Raw genomic sequence first — 17538 nt, 5'->3', positions numbered from 1 at the left:
GAATGGCCTAAGTGCAAATTCTCATCCTCTGCTCCTGCTAGTAAGGTCCCTTAGCCAGACAACCCTATTTACCACAGGGGACAGACACAGTCCCTGCTTATCACTGCTTCAGTTCCCGGCCAGCCTGGGCAATTATTCAAACAAGTTGATCACATCCTCCTGTGGGAACCAGGGATCACTCCACCCTCTTGATACTACAAAACTTGCATCCCATGGCTTTTGCTTGTTCACTCTGTTCCCAAGTGCAACTTCCAAGTGGACCTACATTGTGTGTGGTGTCCCCTTCTCCTGGGCTGTTGAGTATATAGGATTAATACACTGCTGTTCATCTCATCTGTCCAGCGTCAAGTGTTGTGTGTTCAGCCATCCACATAACCCTAAGGCAGGAATCCCTCCCTCACAAACAGAATGAAGAATGGGGGACTTAAACAAGATTTCACTGAACTGGGAAGCTGAAATTAAGATATATAACTGGGGGCTAAGAAGCAGGAAACTCAGTTATTTAAAATATATTTTAAGCAAGCAAATAAGCCGATATATATAGTCCAAACATTAGAAGGGCATGAGAGAGATTCTTCAAAGATCCTTACTTTTATTTCAGACATAAATCTACAAGTGTGGTACCTAGTTTCCTATCCTCTAATGGAAGGGAAGACTGAAAGGTTGACAGTTATACTTACATTAAAAGAAGGGAAAACGTCTGAGCCATCCTGACAAAGGCTGCAGATAACAAAGTGCTGTTACAGGCAACAAAAAATTTACAAATAAAGTCCTGAAATTCAGGAGCTAACCAAGTGTCTTGAAAAGAGAGCTCTAAAATTCTTAGTACTCAATTTTTATTTAAGAATAACTATATACTTATAGATGAAAGCTGAAAATAATGATGTAGATTAAACATCTTCTGCAACTCTACTGAGTGATCAAGTAATTGGGATAAGTCTTGTGGATGTGGCCAGTGGAATGGAAGATGAATTAGAAACTCTGCCACAACTTTAAGGTAATATTCCTCCACTCTTTTACTGCGTGGCCTATGAAGAACTCTTTGCTAGTATCCTTATTAAATCAGTTCACTAAATAGGGAGAAATGTTCTTTGATAAAGCAAATTAGAAGACCTGAAAGTCAAATGGACTTTCTCAAAAATGAACACTAGGCCAACCTGGTACTCTTTTTTTTTTAATTTATTTTATTGTGTTTTGAATATTTATTTATTTTTGAGAAAGAGAGAGAGACAGACAGAGAGGGAGACACAGAATGTGAAGCAGACTCCAGGCTCTGAGCTGTCAGCACAGCTGTGAGATCATGACCTGCGAGATCATGACCTGAGCCAAGTCGGATGCTTACCCAACTGAGCCACTCAGGCACCCCATCAACCTGGTACTCTTTTGAGACTGTTCAACCTTCTCTGGGTCAGAATCCTCACAAATGTCTGAAGAAAGTGGACAGAATTCAGTTTTAAATGATTAAACTGTTCAGACAAGGGAAAAACAAGGATATTCATCTTTTTTTTTTTTTTTTAACGTTTATTTATTTTTGAAACAGAGAGAGACAAAGCATGAACAGGGGAGGGGCAGAGAGAGAGGGAGACACAGAATCTGAAACGGCTCCAGGCTCTGAGCTGTCAGCACAGAGCCCGACGCGGGGCTCGAACTCACGGACCGTGAGATCGTGACCTGGGCCAAAGTCGGACGCTTAACCGACTGAGCCACCCAGGCGCCCCAAGGATATTCATCTTTCAGTATCAAAGGAAGTTGATTCCACTATTCTGAAAGAGAATTCTCCAAGAAGCAACTGGGTGGCTCACTAGGTTAAGTGACTCACTCTTGATTTCAGCGCAGGCCATGATATCATGGTGGTAGGTTTGAGCCACGATTTTGGCTTTGCACTGATAGGATGAAGCCTGCTTGGAATTCTCTCTGCCCCACCCCCACAGGCACTCACATGCTCTCTCTCTCTCAAAAATAAATAAATAAACTTAAAAAAAAAAGAGAGAATTCTCCAAATCCTTTACCTAATAAAGGAAAGAATACCATCTTCTTCACTGACTAAAGCTAAGATTCATTTTGATAAACTCATAGAAAACTATCTCTTGCTTTCTACCCGGCACCACTCTCTCTTTGTGAATGTTGGCAGGTACTCATTTAGGATCAGAGCTATCTCAGATTGCAGACAGTTAAAGAAGTATTTCGTTAATGCTGGGATGCTGCCTGCCACAAACTGTTCCTCAGGTGCTGCAGGCAAGGGGGGAGTTGATGCCCTTTATATTGTGTAAAACATGCCTACACTCTGATCCTACAGACAGAAATCAGCGTCTCCACACACTCTTCAATTTGATAAAGAGGCCAGATGATAAGCAAAGCAAATAATACTGATGAGTTATGTGGCATCTGCACATCATACTGGACTACTATGTGTAGAAGCCAAGCATCACCACAGTGATGGAAAGAGATTAGTCACAATATCCAGAAAGATGACTACCTGTGGCTCAATTCTATGAAGCAGCGGTGCCTTACCATCCTATGCTTCCTGGACTACAGAATATTGAAGTGTGCAATCTTATCTGATATCTACACTGCCGAAGAGGACCGAAAACCTTCTTCAGGAAGGAGAACAAAGCGGGAAGGGCTAGCTGCACATAAACTCCATGTGTCCTCAGCAAAGCAGCTTTAAGAGTAAGCTGACAACAAATTTAAATTTTTGAAAAAGACTTGAGCAACAGGGGGAAGGAGATGAAAGTATAAAAAGCAGACGATGCAAGTGCATGGAAGCACATATACACACACACCACACAAATAGCTATCTGTTACCATTAAATTTAGAAGCAAACAGTACTGCACAGTAGCTGCATGGGAAAGATCTACACTAAAAATTATTTGTTGTTTATCTTAAACAATGAGGATAAATGTTCCTCAATGGATAATGTGCCTCCTTAATGAGGCATCTTATAGTTTACCTGAGAACCCTGCCAATATCCCCTTTAATTCCCATATGTTGGACATTATGCCACATAGTTATCTCTTCCCTGATCAAGTCAGGAGACATTAGAGTTAAGATTTCCCAAGTCTAGATGCCTGTTAAATTTGCTTGGAAAGCTTTTGAAAAAAATAGAGGATCTCATGTTCTATTCCAGATCTACTGAATCCATCTCTAGAGTACTGAGACCCGGAAGCCTGTATTTCACAAAATCTCCCCAGGTGATCCTGATGGGTGGCCAGTTATTATACCCACTGCCCTAGAAGGCATTGTATATGCAAAATTTACATATCCTCTTCTGAAAAAAGGAATCCAAGGAATCAAGTTTCGCCTGATTCTCAAGGAATGTGATACCAAAAAGGTTCACTGCCTTAGAGACTAATAGTAAAGTTAAAAAGAACTTATGGGCATTTTCCCATTTCAACTACAAAATTACTTGACACTGTTTCCTACAACTGTAAAAAATTTCCATGTCTTTTTGAGAGTTACGAGTAAAATGAGAATAGAAAACACTTTTTTGGGGGGGGCACCTGGGTGACTCAGTTGGTTAAGTGACTGACTGACTTCAGCTCAAGTCATGATCTCACAGTTCGTGGGTTCAAGCCCTGCGTCGGGCTCTGTGCTGGCAGCTCAGAGCCTGGAGCCTGCTTCAGATTCCGTGTCTCCCTCTTTCTCTGCCCCTACCCCACCCCTGTCAAAAATAAACATTAAAAAATTAAAAAAAAAAAAAAAAAAAACACTTTTTTGAACTCTATCATATTTAAATAGTTTATGATGAAGTGATCACTATTGTAGGCTGTGTTATAGCCAAGCTTTTTTTGAATATACTTAAAAGTGATAATTTGACAAGTTTTCCTCAAGAATTTTTTCCTGTATAACTATCATTTTGAGTGAGTCCCTATCAATCTAAAACTAGATCATCTACTGAGTTAAAAGCAATTTTTCTTTAAACATGTGTTTACCATTTATTTACAAAATGGGGTGCCTGGATGGCTCAGTCAGTTAAGCGTCTGACTCTTGGTTTTGGCTCAGGTGATGATCTCACAGTTCATGAGTTCGAGCCCCATATCAGGCTCTGCGCAGACAGCATGGAGCCTGCTTGGGATTCTTTCTCCCTCTCTCTCTCTCTCTCTCAAAATAAATAAATAAACCTTAAAATAAAATAAAATAAAAATAAAATAAAATACTAAAAAACCCATGAGTCCAAAGTAGGCATTATCATTAACTGAAAAAGAAGTTATGTATAAACTATTACTTATCTTAAATTTTCAATTTCTTTATCTCCTCTGAATCATCCCCCTTAGTCCATGAACATTCCTAAATTTTTTCTATCTTAAAAAAAATAAAGTATTCCTAAATTAAAGAGTAGGAAAAAATGAAGTAGTAATGCCTATCCTTTCTCTTTTGTTTCATTATCATATTTTTTCAAAAATAGTTTATACTTATTGTTGCCACTTCTTACCTTTCTTTAGTTAACATTTATGGAGCATCTAATACAGTGACATTCAACCCCATGGCACATTCAAATCATCTGGGAAGCTTTTTTTTGTTTGTTTTACAAGGGTACAAAGGCTCGAGGCCTCACCTTAAGTGAAGCTTGTGCATCCAAGTTTGTTTATAAACTCTCCAATTGATTCTAATGTGCAGCTAGAGTTGAAAACCAATGATCTAATGTATGCCAGGCACTCTACTGGAATTACAAAGATTAGTAAAACACAAGGCCTGCCCTTGAAGAACAAAGGAATTAGGAAAATCGGGTAAATCTATTTAAAAAATTGGTAAATGTTATAACAAAGGTATATACAAATTTCTAAGGGAGCATAGATAGGCCAGGATATAAAAGTCATGAGGGAAGTTTTTGGTCTGGTTACCGAAGGATTGTTTACAATGCAAGACATGAACGAAAGGCCATTTCTGGAAGAAGAAAAGCATATACACACCTTTTAGACTTGGGTAATCTGGCTTTTCTCTACCTGCTCCCTGCTGCAAGGCTCTAATAAAATTGCTCTCTTAAAGGCAACCAGTGGAAGGAAATAATAAAGATTAGAGCAGAAATAAATGATAGAGAAAACTAAAAAAAAAAAAAAAAAAAAAAAAAATCAATAGAACAGAGCAATGAAATCAAGAGCTGGTTCTTTGAAAAAATAAAATTGATAAACCTCTTGCCAAACTTATCAAAAAGAGAAAGGACCGAAATAAGTAAAATCACAAATGAGAGAGAAGAAATAACCAACATCACAGAAATACAAACACTTATATGAGATTATGCCAACAAACTGGACAGAAGAAATGGATAAATTCCTACAAACATACAAATTAACAAAACTGAAACAGGAAGAAATAGAAAACTTGAACAGACTGATAACCAACAACGAAATTGAATAAGTAATCAAAAACTCCTAACAAACAAAATTTCAGGACCAGATGGCTTCACAGGTGAATTCTACCAAACATTTAAAGAGTTTATACCTATTCTTCTCAAACTATTCTATATAAAATAGAAAATGATGGAAAACTTCCAAATTCTTTCCATGAGGCCAGCATTACCCTGATACCAAAACCAGATGAAGACACCACAAAGAAAGAGAGCTACAGACCAATATCTCTGATGAACATAGATACTAGCAAAATACTAGCAAACCAAATCCAACAATGCATTAAAAAAAAATCATTCACCACAATCAAGTGGGATTTATTCCTGGGTTGCAAGGGTGGTTCAATATTCGTAAATCAATTAATGTGATATATCATATTAGAAGAAAGGATAAGAACCATATGATCATTTCAATAGCTACAGAAAAAGCATCTGACAAAGCACAACTTCCATTCATAATAAAAAACCTGAACAAGTAGGTTTAGATGAAACACACCTCAACATAATAAAGGCCATCTATGAAAAACCCCCAGCTAATATCATCCTCAAAGGGGACAAACTGACAGCCTTTCTTCTATGGTCATGAACAAGATAGGGATGTCCACTCTCACCACTTTCATTTAACATAGTACTGGAAGTCCTAGCCATCAGACAGAAAGAAATAGAAAGCATCCAAATTGGTAAGGAAGAAGTAAAACTTTCACTAGTCACAAATGACATGATACACTCTATATAGAAACCCCAAAAGACTCCACCAAAAAACTGCCAGAACTGTTAAATGAATTCAGTAAAGTTTCAGGATACAAAATCAAAGTACAGAAATTTGTTGCATTTCTATATGCCAATAATGAAGCAGCAGAGAGAAAGCAAGGAATCAATCCCATTTACAACTGCACCCAAAACAATTAAGATACCTAGAAATAAACCTAACCAAAGAGGTGAAAGACCTGTACTCTGAAAACTATAAAACACTGATGACAGAAACTGGAAGAAATGAAAAGACATCCCATGCTCATGGATTGGAAGAATACTGTTAAAATGTCTATACTACCCAAAGCAATCTACACATTTAATGCAATCCCTATCAAAATACGAATAGCATTTTTCACAGAGCTAGAGCAAACAATCTTAAAATTTGTTTGGAGCCACAACTGACCCCGAATAGTCAAAGCAATCTTGGAAAAAAAAAAAAAAAATGCTGAAGACATCACAATTCTGGACTTCAAGTTATATTGCAAAACTGCAGTAATCAAAACAGTATGGTACTGGAACAAAAACAGACACACAGATCAAAAGGACAGAATAGAAAACTCACAAATGTTTTCTATTTTCTATTTGTGACCACAATTACGGTCAATTAATCTTTGACAAAGCAAGAAAGAGGGAAAAAGTCTCTTCAACAAATGGTGTTGGGAAAACTGGACAGCAACATGCAAAAGAATGAAACTGGACCACTTTCTTTTACCATACACGAAAATAAACTCAAAATGTATGAGAAACCTAAATATGAGACAGGAAACCATAAAAATCCTACAAGAAAACGTCAGCAGTAACTTCTTTGATATTGGTTGTAGCAACCTCTTTCTAGATAGGACTCCTGAGGAAAGGGAAACAAAAGCAAAAGATAAACTTTTGGGAATATACCAACATAAAAAGCCTCTACACAGTATAGGAAACAATCAAGAAAATTAAAAGGCAACCTACAAGGGGCACCTGGGTGGCTCAGTTGGTTAAATGGCCAACTCTTGACCTCAGCTCAGGTCTTGATCGCAGGGTTGTGAATTCAAGCCCCATACTGGGCTCTGCGCTGGGTATGAAGCCCACTTATAAATAAATAAATAAATAAATAAACAAACAAATAAATAAATAAATAAATAAATGGCAACCTATGAAATGGGAGATATTTACAAATAACATACCTGATAAAAGGCTAGTATCAAAATAAAGAACTTTTAAAACTCAACATCTCAAAAATGAATCCAAATTAAAAATGGTCAGAAGACATGAACAGACATTTTTCCAAAGAAGACATACAGACGGCCAACAGATGCATGAAAAGATGCTCAATATCATTCATCATTAGGGAAATGCAAATCAAAACTACAATGAGGTATCACCTCACACCCGTCAGAATGGCTAAAATCAAGAACACAAGAAATGACAGGTGTTGGCAAGGATGTGGAGAAACAGGAACCTTCTGGCATTGTTGGTGGGAATGCAAACTGATACAGATGTGGCAAATACATAAATGGAATATTACCCAAGCATAAAAAAGAATGAAATACTGCCATTGCAAGGACATAGAGCTAGAAACTATTATGCTAAGCAAAGTAGTTAGCCAGAGAAAGCCAAATATCACATGATTTCACTCATATGTGGAATTTAAGAAACAAAACAAATGAGCAAAGGGAAAGAGAGAGAGAGAGAGAGAGAGAGAGAGAGAGAGAGAAAGGGGCAAACCAAGAAACAGATTCTTAACTATAGAGAACTAACTCATGGTTACCAGAAGGGAGGTGGGCAGGGGGGATGGGTGAAATAGATGATGGGGATTAAGGAATGCATATGTTGTGATGAGCACTGGATGATGTATGGGAGCGTTGAACCACTACATTGTACACCTGAAACTACTATTACACTGTACGTTAACTAACTGGAATTTAAATAAAAACTTAAAAAAAAAAAAGGCCACCAGTGATCTCTAGTCCACTGCTTAAATAGCCTTATCTGTGCTAGTTTTCCCCCTATAAAACAGGTATAACAACAAAATTACTCTGACAACTGAGAGATTAATGTAGTATAGATAGTGGCATACCATAGATAAAATGTTTCTCATCCCTTTATCTTAAATATAAAGGCTTTTCTCAAACCTATATTCCTTCTTAATCTCTGAAACGCTGTTATTGCTCCTTCTAGAAATTCTCTTCAAGTTCTGTGACATTAGCACCTACTCTGTACTACAACACAGATTTCTACTTCAAGGATCATCCCTCACCTTTTTGTTTCTCTCCTTCTTATATTTTCTAAATAAGTGTATATGCAAAAGTATATGCTCTCTGACCTCTCCTCTTTGCTATGTCTAAGCTTGTTCTTTTAACAGTTTCATTCCATCTTGTGGCCACAAAAGAGAAATTTCCAAATCTGTATAAAATATCTGGGACTGTATTTTCCAAGTTCCATTTCTGTTTCCCTATCTTCTAGGCATGTTCAAACAGACATTCTGCTAGCATTTCAGTATAACCTGAGTCAAACTCACCATTACTCCTCCCAGCTGTCCATCCTCTTCCTGAGTTCCCTAGTTAATGGTGGTACCACTTCCTAGTTATCCAGATTTTAATGTTCAGTTATCCCTGATTCTCCCATTTCCACTACATTCACTCACCAAGTCCTGTTGATTCCAACTCTGAAATCTGTTAGCAATGTTTTTTTTCTTCATGTCTTGTGAAACTACTTTAAGTCACGTCTTAACACTTAACTCAAGTTCCCACTGTTCTTACTAGCTCCTATAGTATGTCTAGAGCCAAGGTGCTCAACCAGGGACAATTTTGTCCTATAGAGAACAATCTGATTATCATGCCAGGGGGAGGGGAGGGAGGTGTTATTGGCACCATGTGAGCCAAGGATGCTATTAAACATCTTACAGTGCATAGGACAGCCCTTGCAATGTTTTCTGACCCCCAAGTGTCAATAATGCTGAGGCTGAGAAAACCCTGTGCTATTCAGTAGCACAGTTCATCTTTGCATCTCTTAACTTGCAAAACACCTAATATAACTCATACTCTCTGTTCATTCCCAGTTTCCTATTTTTACTTCCTTTGTTGTGCACTGAAGCATGAGCCTGCACCCCAACTGATGTCTACCATCCTCCTAGGCAGAAGTAATTTTTCTGTCTTCTGAATTTCCATGAACTTATTACTTTTTGATGCTATACTATGTATACATCCATATATATATATATATATATATAGATAGATATAGATATAGATATATATGTATATATATATATATATGTGTGTGTGTGTGTGTGTATAATTTATCTTTGAATCTATAATATTTCATCTACCAAACAGGTGATCAAATCACCAAACTTCAGTGAGTCTGAAACCTAATACATGGTGTCATTACTGCTAGTCACAAATGCTACAATTCTCTTTTACTCCCCTGACCCTTCTGAAATTAGGTTTATAGATATAACTTGCTTTAGTTAACTAAAACCTGAGCAGTAGTGTAATGATCTCTAAGTGCATGTGTGGTGAGGGAGGGGCAACTTTAAAAATCAGGTGCCTGGGTGGCGCAGATGGTTAAGCATCCAACTCTTGATTTCAGCTCAGGTCATGATCTCACAGTCGTGAGATTGAGCCCCACACGGGCCTCTGCACTGACAGCACAGAGTCTGCCTGGGATTCTCTCTCACCCTCTCTCTCTGCCCCCACCCCCTCTCACGCTCTTGCTATAAACTTAAAAAAAAAAAGTGTACAGCATGTTACTTTGATACATTTATATATTCTTAATGACTGCCATTGAAGCAATATTTATCATTACTATTTTATATTATACACACTTTATACATTATTGTCTATATTCACTATACTGTATATCACATCTCTATGGCTTATTTACAACTCATTACAAGTTTGTACTCTTAAACACTATCAGTCTTATCCCCCCAACCGCCATCCCCTGGTAACCACCATTTTGCTCTGGTGGGCTCGACTTTTTTATATTTCACATTTTAAGGGATATCGTACAGTACTTGTCTTTCTTTGACTTATCTCACTTAGCATAATGTGCTCAAGGTCCTTCTATGTTGTCATAAATGGCAAGATATTATTCTTGCTCGTGGCTGAATAATATTCCATTATATACACATACCACATCAAAAAGCCCAAGTTTACACTGAAATCCTCCAACAGCCTGAAACTCTACATGCCTTCACTGAGCAGGGCCCTTCTGCTGCTGATCCACATTAGACATATTAAATAGAATGTGTAAGGAGATGCCATATAAAGCTCCCTTCCCCAAGCCCCTCATGCCAAGATTTTGGGTTGTTAGTGGTCGCATTATATCTTTGCTTACTTTGATTCACAATCAATGTAAGAGGCATAATTTAATGTACCACTAAAAAAGAAAAACCGCTACTGATTAATATCATAAGCTGTTGATTGCACAATGGAACCTGATTCCAGAGATCTTTTTCTTTTTTCTTTCTTTTTTTTTTTTTTTTGAGAGAGAGAGAGAATCACACACCCAAGTGGAAGAGAGGGGCAAAGGAAGAGAGACAGGATCTTAAGTAGCCTGCACACTCAGCATGACACAGGGCTCAATCCCATGACTGCGAGATCACAACCTGAGCCGAAATCAAGAGTTTGAATGCTCAACCAACTGAGGCACCCAGGCATATTTAAAATATGGAAAATTATGAGTACTGGAATCAATGAAGTATGGTATATTTGGTAAATGAATAAACGTGGAGGCAGTTTTCAAAAATTATTTCCATTCACAGTCAATACAAACATTATTAACTAAAATGTGTAAGGAAAAGTTCTCAGACATTAGGTTCAAAGTGAAATGCTTAAATGCTGTAAGAGAAAGAATGTAAAGAGAATACATCTAACCTACAAAACAAAATTTGTGAAATTCTCCTTTTTTGACAACTATAGATGGTTTTATGGAACCCCTAGTTTTTTTTCTGACATGCACAAATCTTTTGCAGTAAGTTACTGCTTCAGGCAATCAGGCTTTTAGGTCAGAGCACAGAACGATAGGTCAAGTTTTCCAAGTCATGCTTTTCAACTTTAAACATTACTTTGCACTCTCTGCTCTGTTTTTACATCCTATGTTTTTACACTAAGACACAACGTTCTATGTATCTAACTATCCTTATTTTATGTAGAAATGGCTCCCAAAAGCACTGAAAAAAGTACTACCAACTTGTTTTAATGTGCAAAGTCTAAAAAACTCCACTAATGGGGCGCCTGGGTGGCTCAGTCAGTTAAACGTCTGACTTCAGCTCAGGTCACCATCTCGCGGTCTGTGAGTTTGAGCCCCGCGTCGGGCTCTGGGCTGATGGCTCAGAGCCTGGAGCCTGCTTCCGATTCTGTGTCTCCCTCTCTCTCTGCCCCTCCCCCATTCATGCTCTGTCTCTCTCTGTCTCAAAAATAAATAAACGTTAAAAAAAAATTAAAAAAAAAAAAAAAAACTCCATTAATGATACAGCAGCTATAAAGTTTCTGCTTGCTACAGGAAGTTTTACATTCTGTTCATCCAATGACAGAATCATTCGTCTACAGAATGAAATTAGGAATGAATATTTTCTACATTAATAGCTTACTGGTTTAGTTTACTTTCTGGTTAATAAGAACACTGTAAATTTTACATTAATTATGATTGCAACTTACATTGCTTTCAAATACAAACAAAACTTAAAAAAAAATTTTTTTTTAATGTTTACTTATTATTGAGAGACAGAGAGACACAGAGCATGAGCAGGGGAGGGGCCGAGAGATGGAGAGACACAGAATCTGAAGCAGGCTCCAGGCTCCGAGCTGTCAGCACATAGCCCGACGCGGGGCTCGAACCCACGAACTGTGAGATCATGACCTGGGCCGAAGTTGGACGTTTAACCGACTGAGCCACCCAGGGGCCCCCTAACAAAACTTCTGAAACCAAATTATGATTATATAGTGAGGGAGAACTATATAAACTACTTATAAAGAATATTTAGCATGTGTGAATGATTTAAACCATAGCCAATATGGAGCTGTACCTGTACCTTGAGCACCAAGAATTTTCATTTGACTATCTAAATCTTTAAAATCTATAGCATTATTTAGAAATGAAAAATTCATGTACCCTAAATTTTCCCTCAAAAACTTGACTTTATATGTTACTTCTACTTTTCATAAAACTGTTTTAACTTTGTGAATTCACAATTCCTTTTTCATTCACTCATTGAACCCTTCTACTCACCATATGCAGCATAATGACAGATGCTAAGAATATTATTTCTGTACTTAGGAATTCCAGAACAAGAGGAAAAAGACAGTTAAGCACATAACTGTTATGCAAAATTGTATTTAATACTAATGATAGAGTTCAGAAGAGTTATTAAACCAGTCATGTGATCTGAGATAAATCTTGAGGAATGAGTAAGGTTTTCATCTTTCAAAAAAAGAAAAAAAAAGGACAGATCAGGGAGCAGTACCAACACTCAAAGTGGATAAGAAGTCATCTGCAGATAAAAATAACTATAATGTATTGTGTGTTTACTACATGCCAGGTACCATTTACACTTATCCTCACATTTTAGAGGAAACTGAGGCTGAGAGGCTAAATAATTTACCCAAGGTGCTAGACATGGACTAGCATGTAGGTCTCTGAATTCACAGTATGATTAAATAACAGTACACATATTGGAGTCAGACCTATTTAGGTTAGAATGGAACACAAGGCCATGAATATGATTTTTAAGAGTTGAGCTTCCTAGTAAAGGCAATGGAGGATTCAGCAACTAAAAGTTTGGGAATATATAAACATATTAAAACATGGCTTGGATACAAGAAGCTGGAGGCATTAGTCTAGAAAGTTTACAATAAAAGCCTAGCAGTGGCAAATACAACAGAAGGTAAAGACCAGCTATGACATTCTTCTAACCCTACTTTTCTTCCCCTGCCTTTATTTCTTTATTTCCTTAACTGTGTAGTCTCAGAGCAGCTACAATCAATTTGCATTCCGTTCATACAGTAAAATTTTATTACTAAACAAGAGTAGTTAATAACATAAGTAACAACAGTTAATAGTCTGGTCAACTGAGAAGTAATAAACTAAATATTAATATCAATGAATTACCTTTTTAAGCATAAGAAACATTTTGATGATAGAAGTGACAAGATTTGGAAACAGATTGTAAGGTACAGAGCTCAAGGAGACAAAAGTTAAAGCTGAAGTTAAAAACCTGGATGACCAGAATAATGGGAATAGAGAAGGAGAAAAATGAGTAAGAGGAGATAGATTTCTGCCCCACTTTGTGTAGGGGGAAAGGGGAGGGGACTTCATGTATTTACTTGTAGGAAGGTTCCATTTAAACACATCTTATTAACTATCTCCTGTAAAAAGGACCAACAATAAAAATGTGCGACCAGTGCTCAGAAGAGAAGTTAGGGCCGAGCTATATACTCAAGACACATTTACAAAGATATAAAAGTTGCAACTATGGAAGTGGACCGCTAATCACTGGGGAAAGGTGAGAGGGATTATGCAGGGTGGAGGAAGGGGGGGAGGGGAGCCGGATCCTTTCCAACAAATAACTGTCTTCCTTCTGGAGCTTAGGAGTGACTTCCCACTGTACAGAGGGGTGTGAAGCGAATAATTCTCCTGCTTTGAGCCTTATACCATAATTTCATATAATTTCAAATTCACAAAAATGCTTTGCTGTACAATGCAGCTGACCCCAGAAGTGGAAAACATGAATTATTTTTGGCCTAGAGTTTCTAAACTATGAAAAAAGATCAGTCAGATACACTACAACAAATGAAACTTTAAAGAACTTCACTGCGCTTCTTCAGATAATTTTATTCCCTATTAACCCAGGGGCCAAAGGTGAAAGATTATTAAATTTCATAGTGGTATCCTCACAAAGCAATTGTACATGATTTTAAAAAGCAAAGATGTTATTCTAGATTAATTTCTAAAATGCTTCCTATCAGATATGAAACTATACCAGTAGCGTAAAATTTTTAAACGTGTTAAACAGTAATAAACTTTGCTCTAAAATGATCAAACACAACTTAAATTTAGAACCCAACATTATTTAATGTTTGGTATTTACAATTTTTATTACAAACAAAAAGAACTATGTTTGTTTTTTCAACATTAGCCATCAACAAATTAAACACAAAAATAAACCCAGAAGAGGGTCCTATCATCATTTACTAAGGAAACATAATGCCACAAGAGCATCAACTTTGGTTTCAGACAAACAGGTTTAAATACCACCTCTGTCACTTTTTACTTAGGTGTCCTTGGGAGAATTACTTAAAGCTTCTGACGTATCTGTAAAATGGTATTACATGAAATGGTAACAATAAAACCTACCTCAAACTTACAACAAATTAATGAATCTAGCGTCTAACTGAGCCATGCATATACAAAGTATGAGTATTATGTAAGTTAATAGCTTGCCTTCTTCAGATCTGCAATCAATAATGGAAATTCCAACAACCTAAAAATTTTAAAAGCTTATTTTTGAAAATTACAAACAAGGTGGCAGAAAAAGTAACACGATTTAAATATTAGTTTAAAAATACCACCTTTTAAAATTCTACTTCTGATTCTTTTTTTTTTTTTTAATTTTTTTTTTCAACGTTTTTTATTTATTTTTGGGACAGAGAGAGACAGAGCATGAACTGGGGAGGGGCAGAGAGAGAGGGAGACACAGAATCGGAAACAGGCTCCAGGCTCCGAGCCATCAGCCCAGAGCCTGACGCGGGGCTCGAACTCACGGACCGCGAGATCGTGACCTGGCTGAAGTCGGACGCTTAACCGACTGCGCCACCCAGGCGCCCCTCTACTTCTGATTCTATACCCAGCTGGCCTACTCCCAAAAGATTAAAAAAACATTTAGATAACTGAAATGACAAAAGTGTTAGAATTTCACTTAACTAGTTACTTGAATTTAACCCAGAAGTTTGGTCAGCTGTCTTCTTAATCACTAAATATATCAATGAAATCTATATGAAAATATCTTCAGAATAATCTTACAAAACTCGAAATAAAAACAAAAACACCAAATTCCTTCAAATTAGAATTTTCATTCATTTACTCTTAAACCATTGTGTTGCAGCCTGGAGAATAAGACACCCTACCCCTCCGCCTTTATGGAGCTTAGTGCCCTGAGAATGCCCAGATAATGAGGAACCTTGTCATCTCATTTTGAAAAAACTTTGCTATTTTAGGCCTTTACAACACATGACAGGACTGTATTAACTCCCACACTGAATACTCAATCCTCAGCCAGATTCTAGCCACTTGAACTACTCATCAGTACTTTAAGAACGGTAGAATAAAAACATGAGAATTCCTTTAAAAACTTTTCAGCACTTTAATATGTGTGTGCCCGGTTGCATAAATTTTCAGATGACAACTCCTGGTTATTTACCAATGTAACACATGTGAATATGGCACAGCAACTTTTATGTATACAGGGATCTGCTTGGTTCTCCCCATCTTGTCCTTTTATTATCACTTTCACCGAAGAGCACAAGAGAAAGAAAAAGACTTCCGAAACTGAAGATGAGGCCGACTTCTGCATATTCACATCGGGAAGGAGACAGAACATTACATTTCGGTGCAAGTTTATATTACAGGATATAAAAACACTTGGGGCAGGGAGTTCCAACTGAAAACATCCTTAGGCTTACATGAGGATTTCTTAAACATCATGAGGTGTGTGTGTTTCATACACCGCGGTTCTGCTTCGGGAAGTTAAAAAAAAAAAAAAAAAAAAAAAAGAACACTGTGAAATTAAGAGTGGACACTTGGAAAACTGTATTCACAGGTTATGTCAGTCACTTCTGAGTTTGAGAAACGTCCAAGTCCTTCCCAGAAAAATACTCAAAATTAGTAGGGCCCCCCCTCTTCACCAGGGAATGCGCCTTCACAGTAGCCAAAGGAAACGGCGAACAAGAGAGACCATTTCAATGATCAGATTTCTTATTTTAAATGCCTGAGAATTTAAATCGTTCATCTGGTTCCAATGTTGTCATAGCATCTAAGGTAAAGCAAAAGGAGCTGCACAATCTCCCCTCTTCAGAAGTCCTAGCAGGACGGTGGAGCGCCACCAAATCGCCCCCCAGAGGGGCTAGTGCCAACCGGGGCAGAAAACAACCATGGGGAGGGGGGTCTTTTTGTGAACCACTCCGCTGCCTTTCAGGGAACACGGAAGCTGCAAGCCTAATGCTAAAGCCGAAAAAAGAAAAGGGGGGAAAAAGGAGAGGGGGAGGGAGACTTCCACGGGGAAAGGAAAAAAAGCGTAGAGAACCAGAAAAGGAAGCATTTTGTTTCTGGGAGGAGGGAGAAGGGAGAAGCGAAGGTCTTCTTCCCAAGCGATTTTTTTTTCCTTTACCCCTCACCCGGGCTACAGTCTTCGGCCAGGCCATCGGGCAGAGCACCGCCCTTGGGCCGCTCCCAGGCCGGGACACGGACCCGTCTGCAGTCCCCAGACCCCGCGCAGGGCCCCGCGACAGAGGAGGAACGAGAGGGTTCCCAGCGGCCGCCGCCCTCTGCGCCCCCCGCCTCCGCGCCAGGCGCCGCCGCCCGGCTCCTACTTCCTATTTTCGGAGCACACACCCTACAAGGAGCGGAGCGGAGCGAGCAGGCCTGCCAGAGACCTGCCCCCGCGCGGGGCCTCGGGTGACTGACAGGGGCAGGCACTAGGGTGCAGCGAGGAGAGGAGGAGAAAGGGCAGCCGAGGGCACAAACCAATGCCCTTCCCCGGCGGCCAGAATCCGGGCTGACACGCCAGGGTTCTACTGACTCCCCGATGACGGACTCCGCCACCTCCGCGGCACTTACCTTCTCCTCATCAGACAACTGCTCCTCCAGATCCGCCATTTTCCTTCTGGCGACAAACCGCGGCGGCGGCGGCGGCGGCAGCGGCCACCTGACTTCCCCCTTTCCGTGCGGTCCTCCGCGCCGCGCGCCTCCGCCAAGGGAGGGGCCCGCAGCCCAGGTCGCCGCGCACGCGCCCCGGAGCCCCGCCTCTCTCCAGCCGGCCCGCGGGGGGTCTGCACGAGGCTGTGCGCGTGCGCAGGAGGCTGGAAGGCCTGGGAGGGAGGAGGAGTCGCCTACCGCCGCCTGCTGCAGACTTGTCAGCATCATGAGTATAGGATCCTTTCTCCACTAGTGACCATATGGACCCAGTCTGCGACGAGTACATTCTGAGCCCTTGATTGTGTTCCCATCAAGCCCTCAACTGTGCTAGCTCAAATGTGATAAAGTGTACGAATAGAAGCTTTTTAAACAATCTTTTTAAAAATTACCAGAAAAATACTGTTTTTATGGAAATATGTACACATAACCCAGCCCATAATTAGAACATTGTTCTTGATATATCCATGTATTCATTTAAGAAATATTTATTGGTTCTTTATTGTGTGGCGGGTACTATGTTAGTCCCTGGGAATATACAACATTAAAT

The 17538-nt window shown here is 39.0% G+C and overlaps 1 protein-coding gene across 2 annotated transcripts in view; it reads right to left on the bottom strand.

Moving 5' to 3' along the window:
- Positions 1–17223, bottom strand: part of CAPZA2 (capping actin protein of muscle Z-line subunit alpha 2) — a 69662-nt gene extending 52439 nt beyond the window's left edge. For both annotated transcript variants that reach the window (XR_006197989.1, XM_042922855.1), the window contains exon 1: positions 16914–17223. Coding sequence is in view for 1 of the 2 variants with exons in the window: in XM_042922855.1 (XP_042778789.1) it covers positions 16914–17219 (306 nt within the window). In the remaining variant the exon portion in view is untranslated. The remainder of the gene's footprint in view (positions 1–16913) is intronic.
- Positions 17224–17538: the final 315 nt, after the last annotated feature.

The sequence above is a fragment of the Panthera leo genome, chromosome A2, assembly GCF_018350215.1.
Source record: "Panthera leo isolate Ple1 chromosome A2, P.leo_Ple1_pat1.1, whole genome shotgun sequence".
Lineage (NCBI taxonomy): Eukaryota > Metazoa > Chordata > Mammalia > Carnivora > Felidae > Panthera > Panthera leo.
Note: the sequence above shows the minus strand (reverse complement) of the source record. Positions and strands in the feature narration are given on the sequence as shown.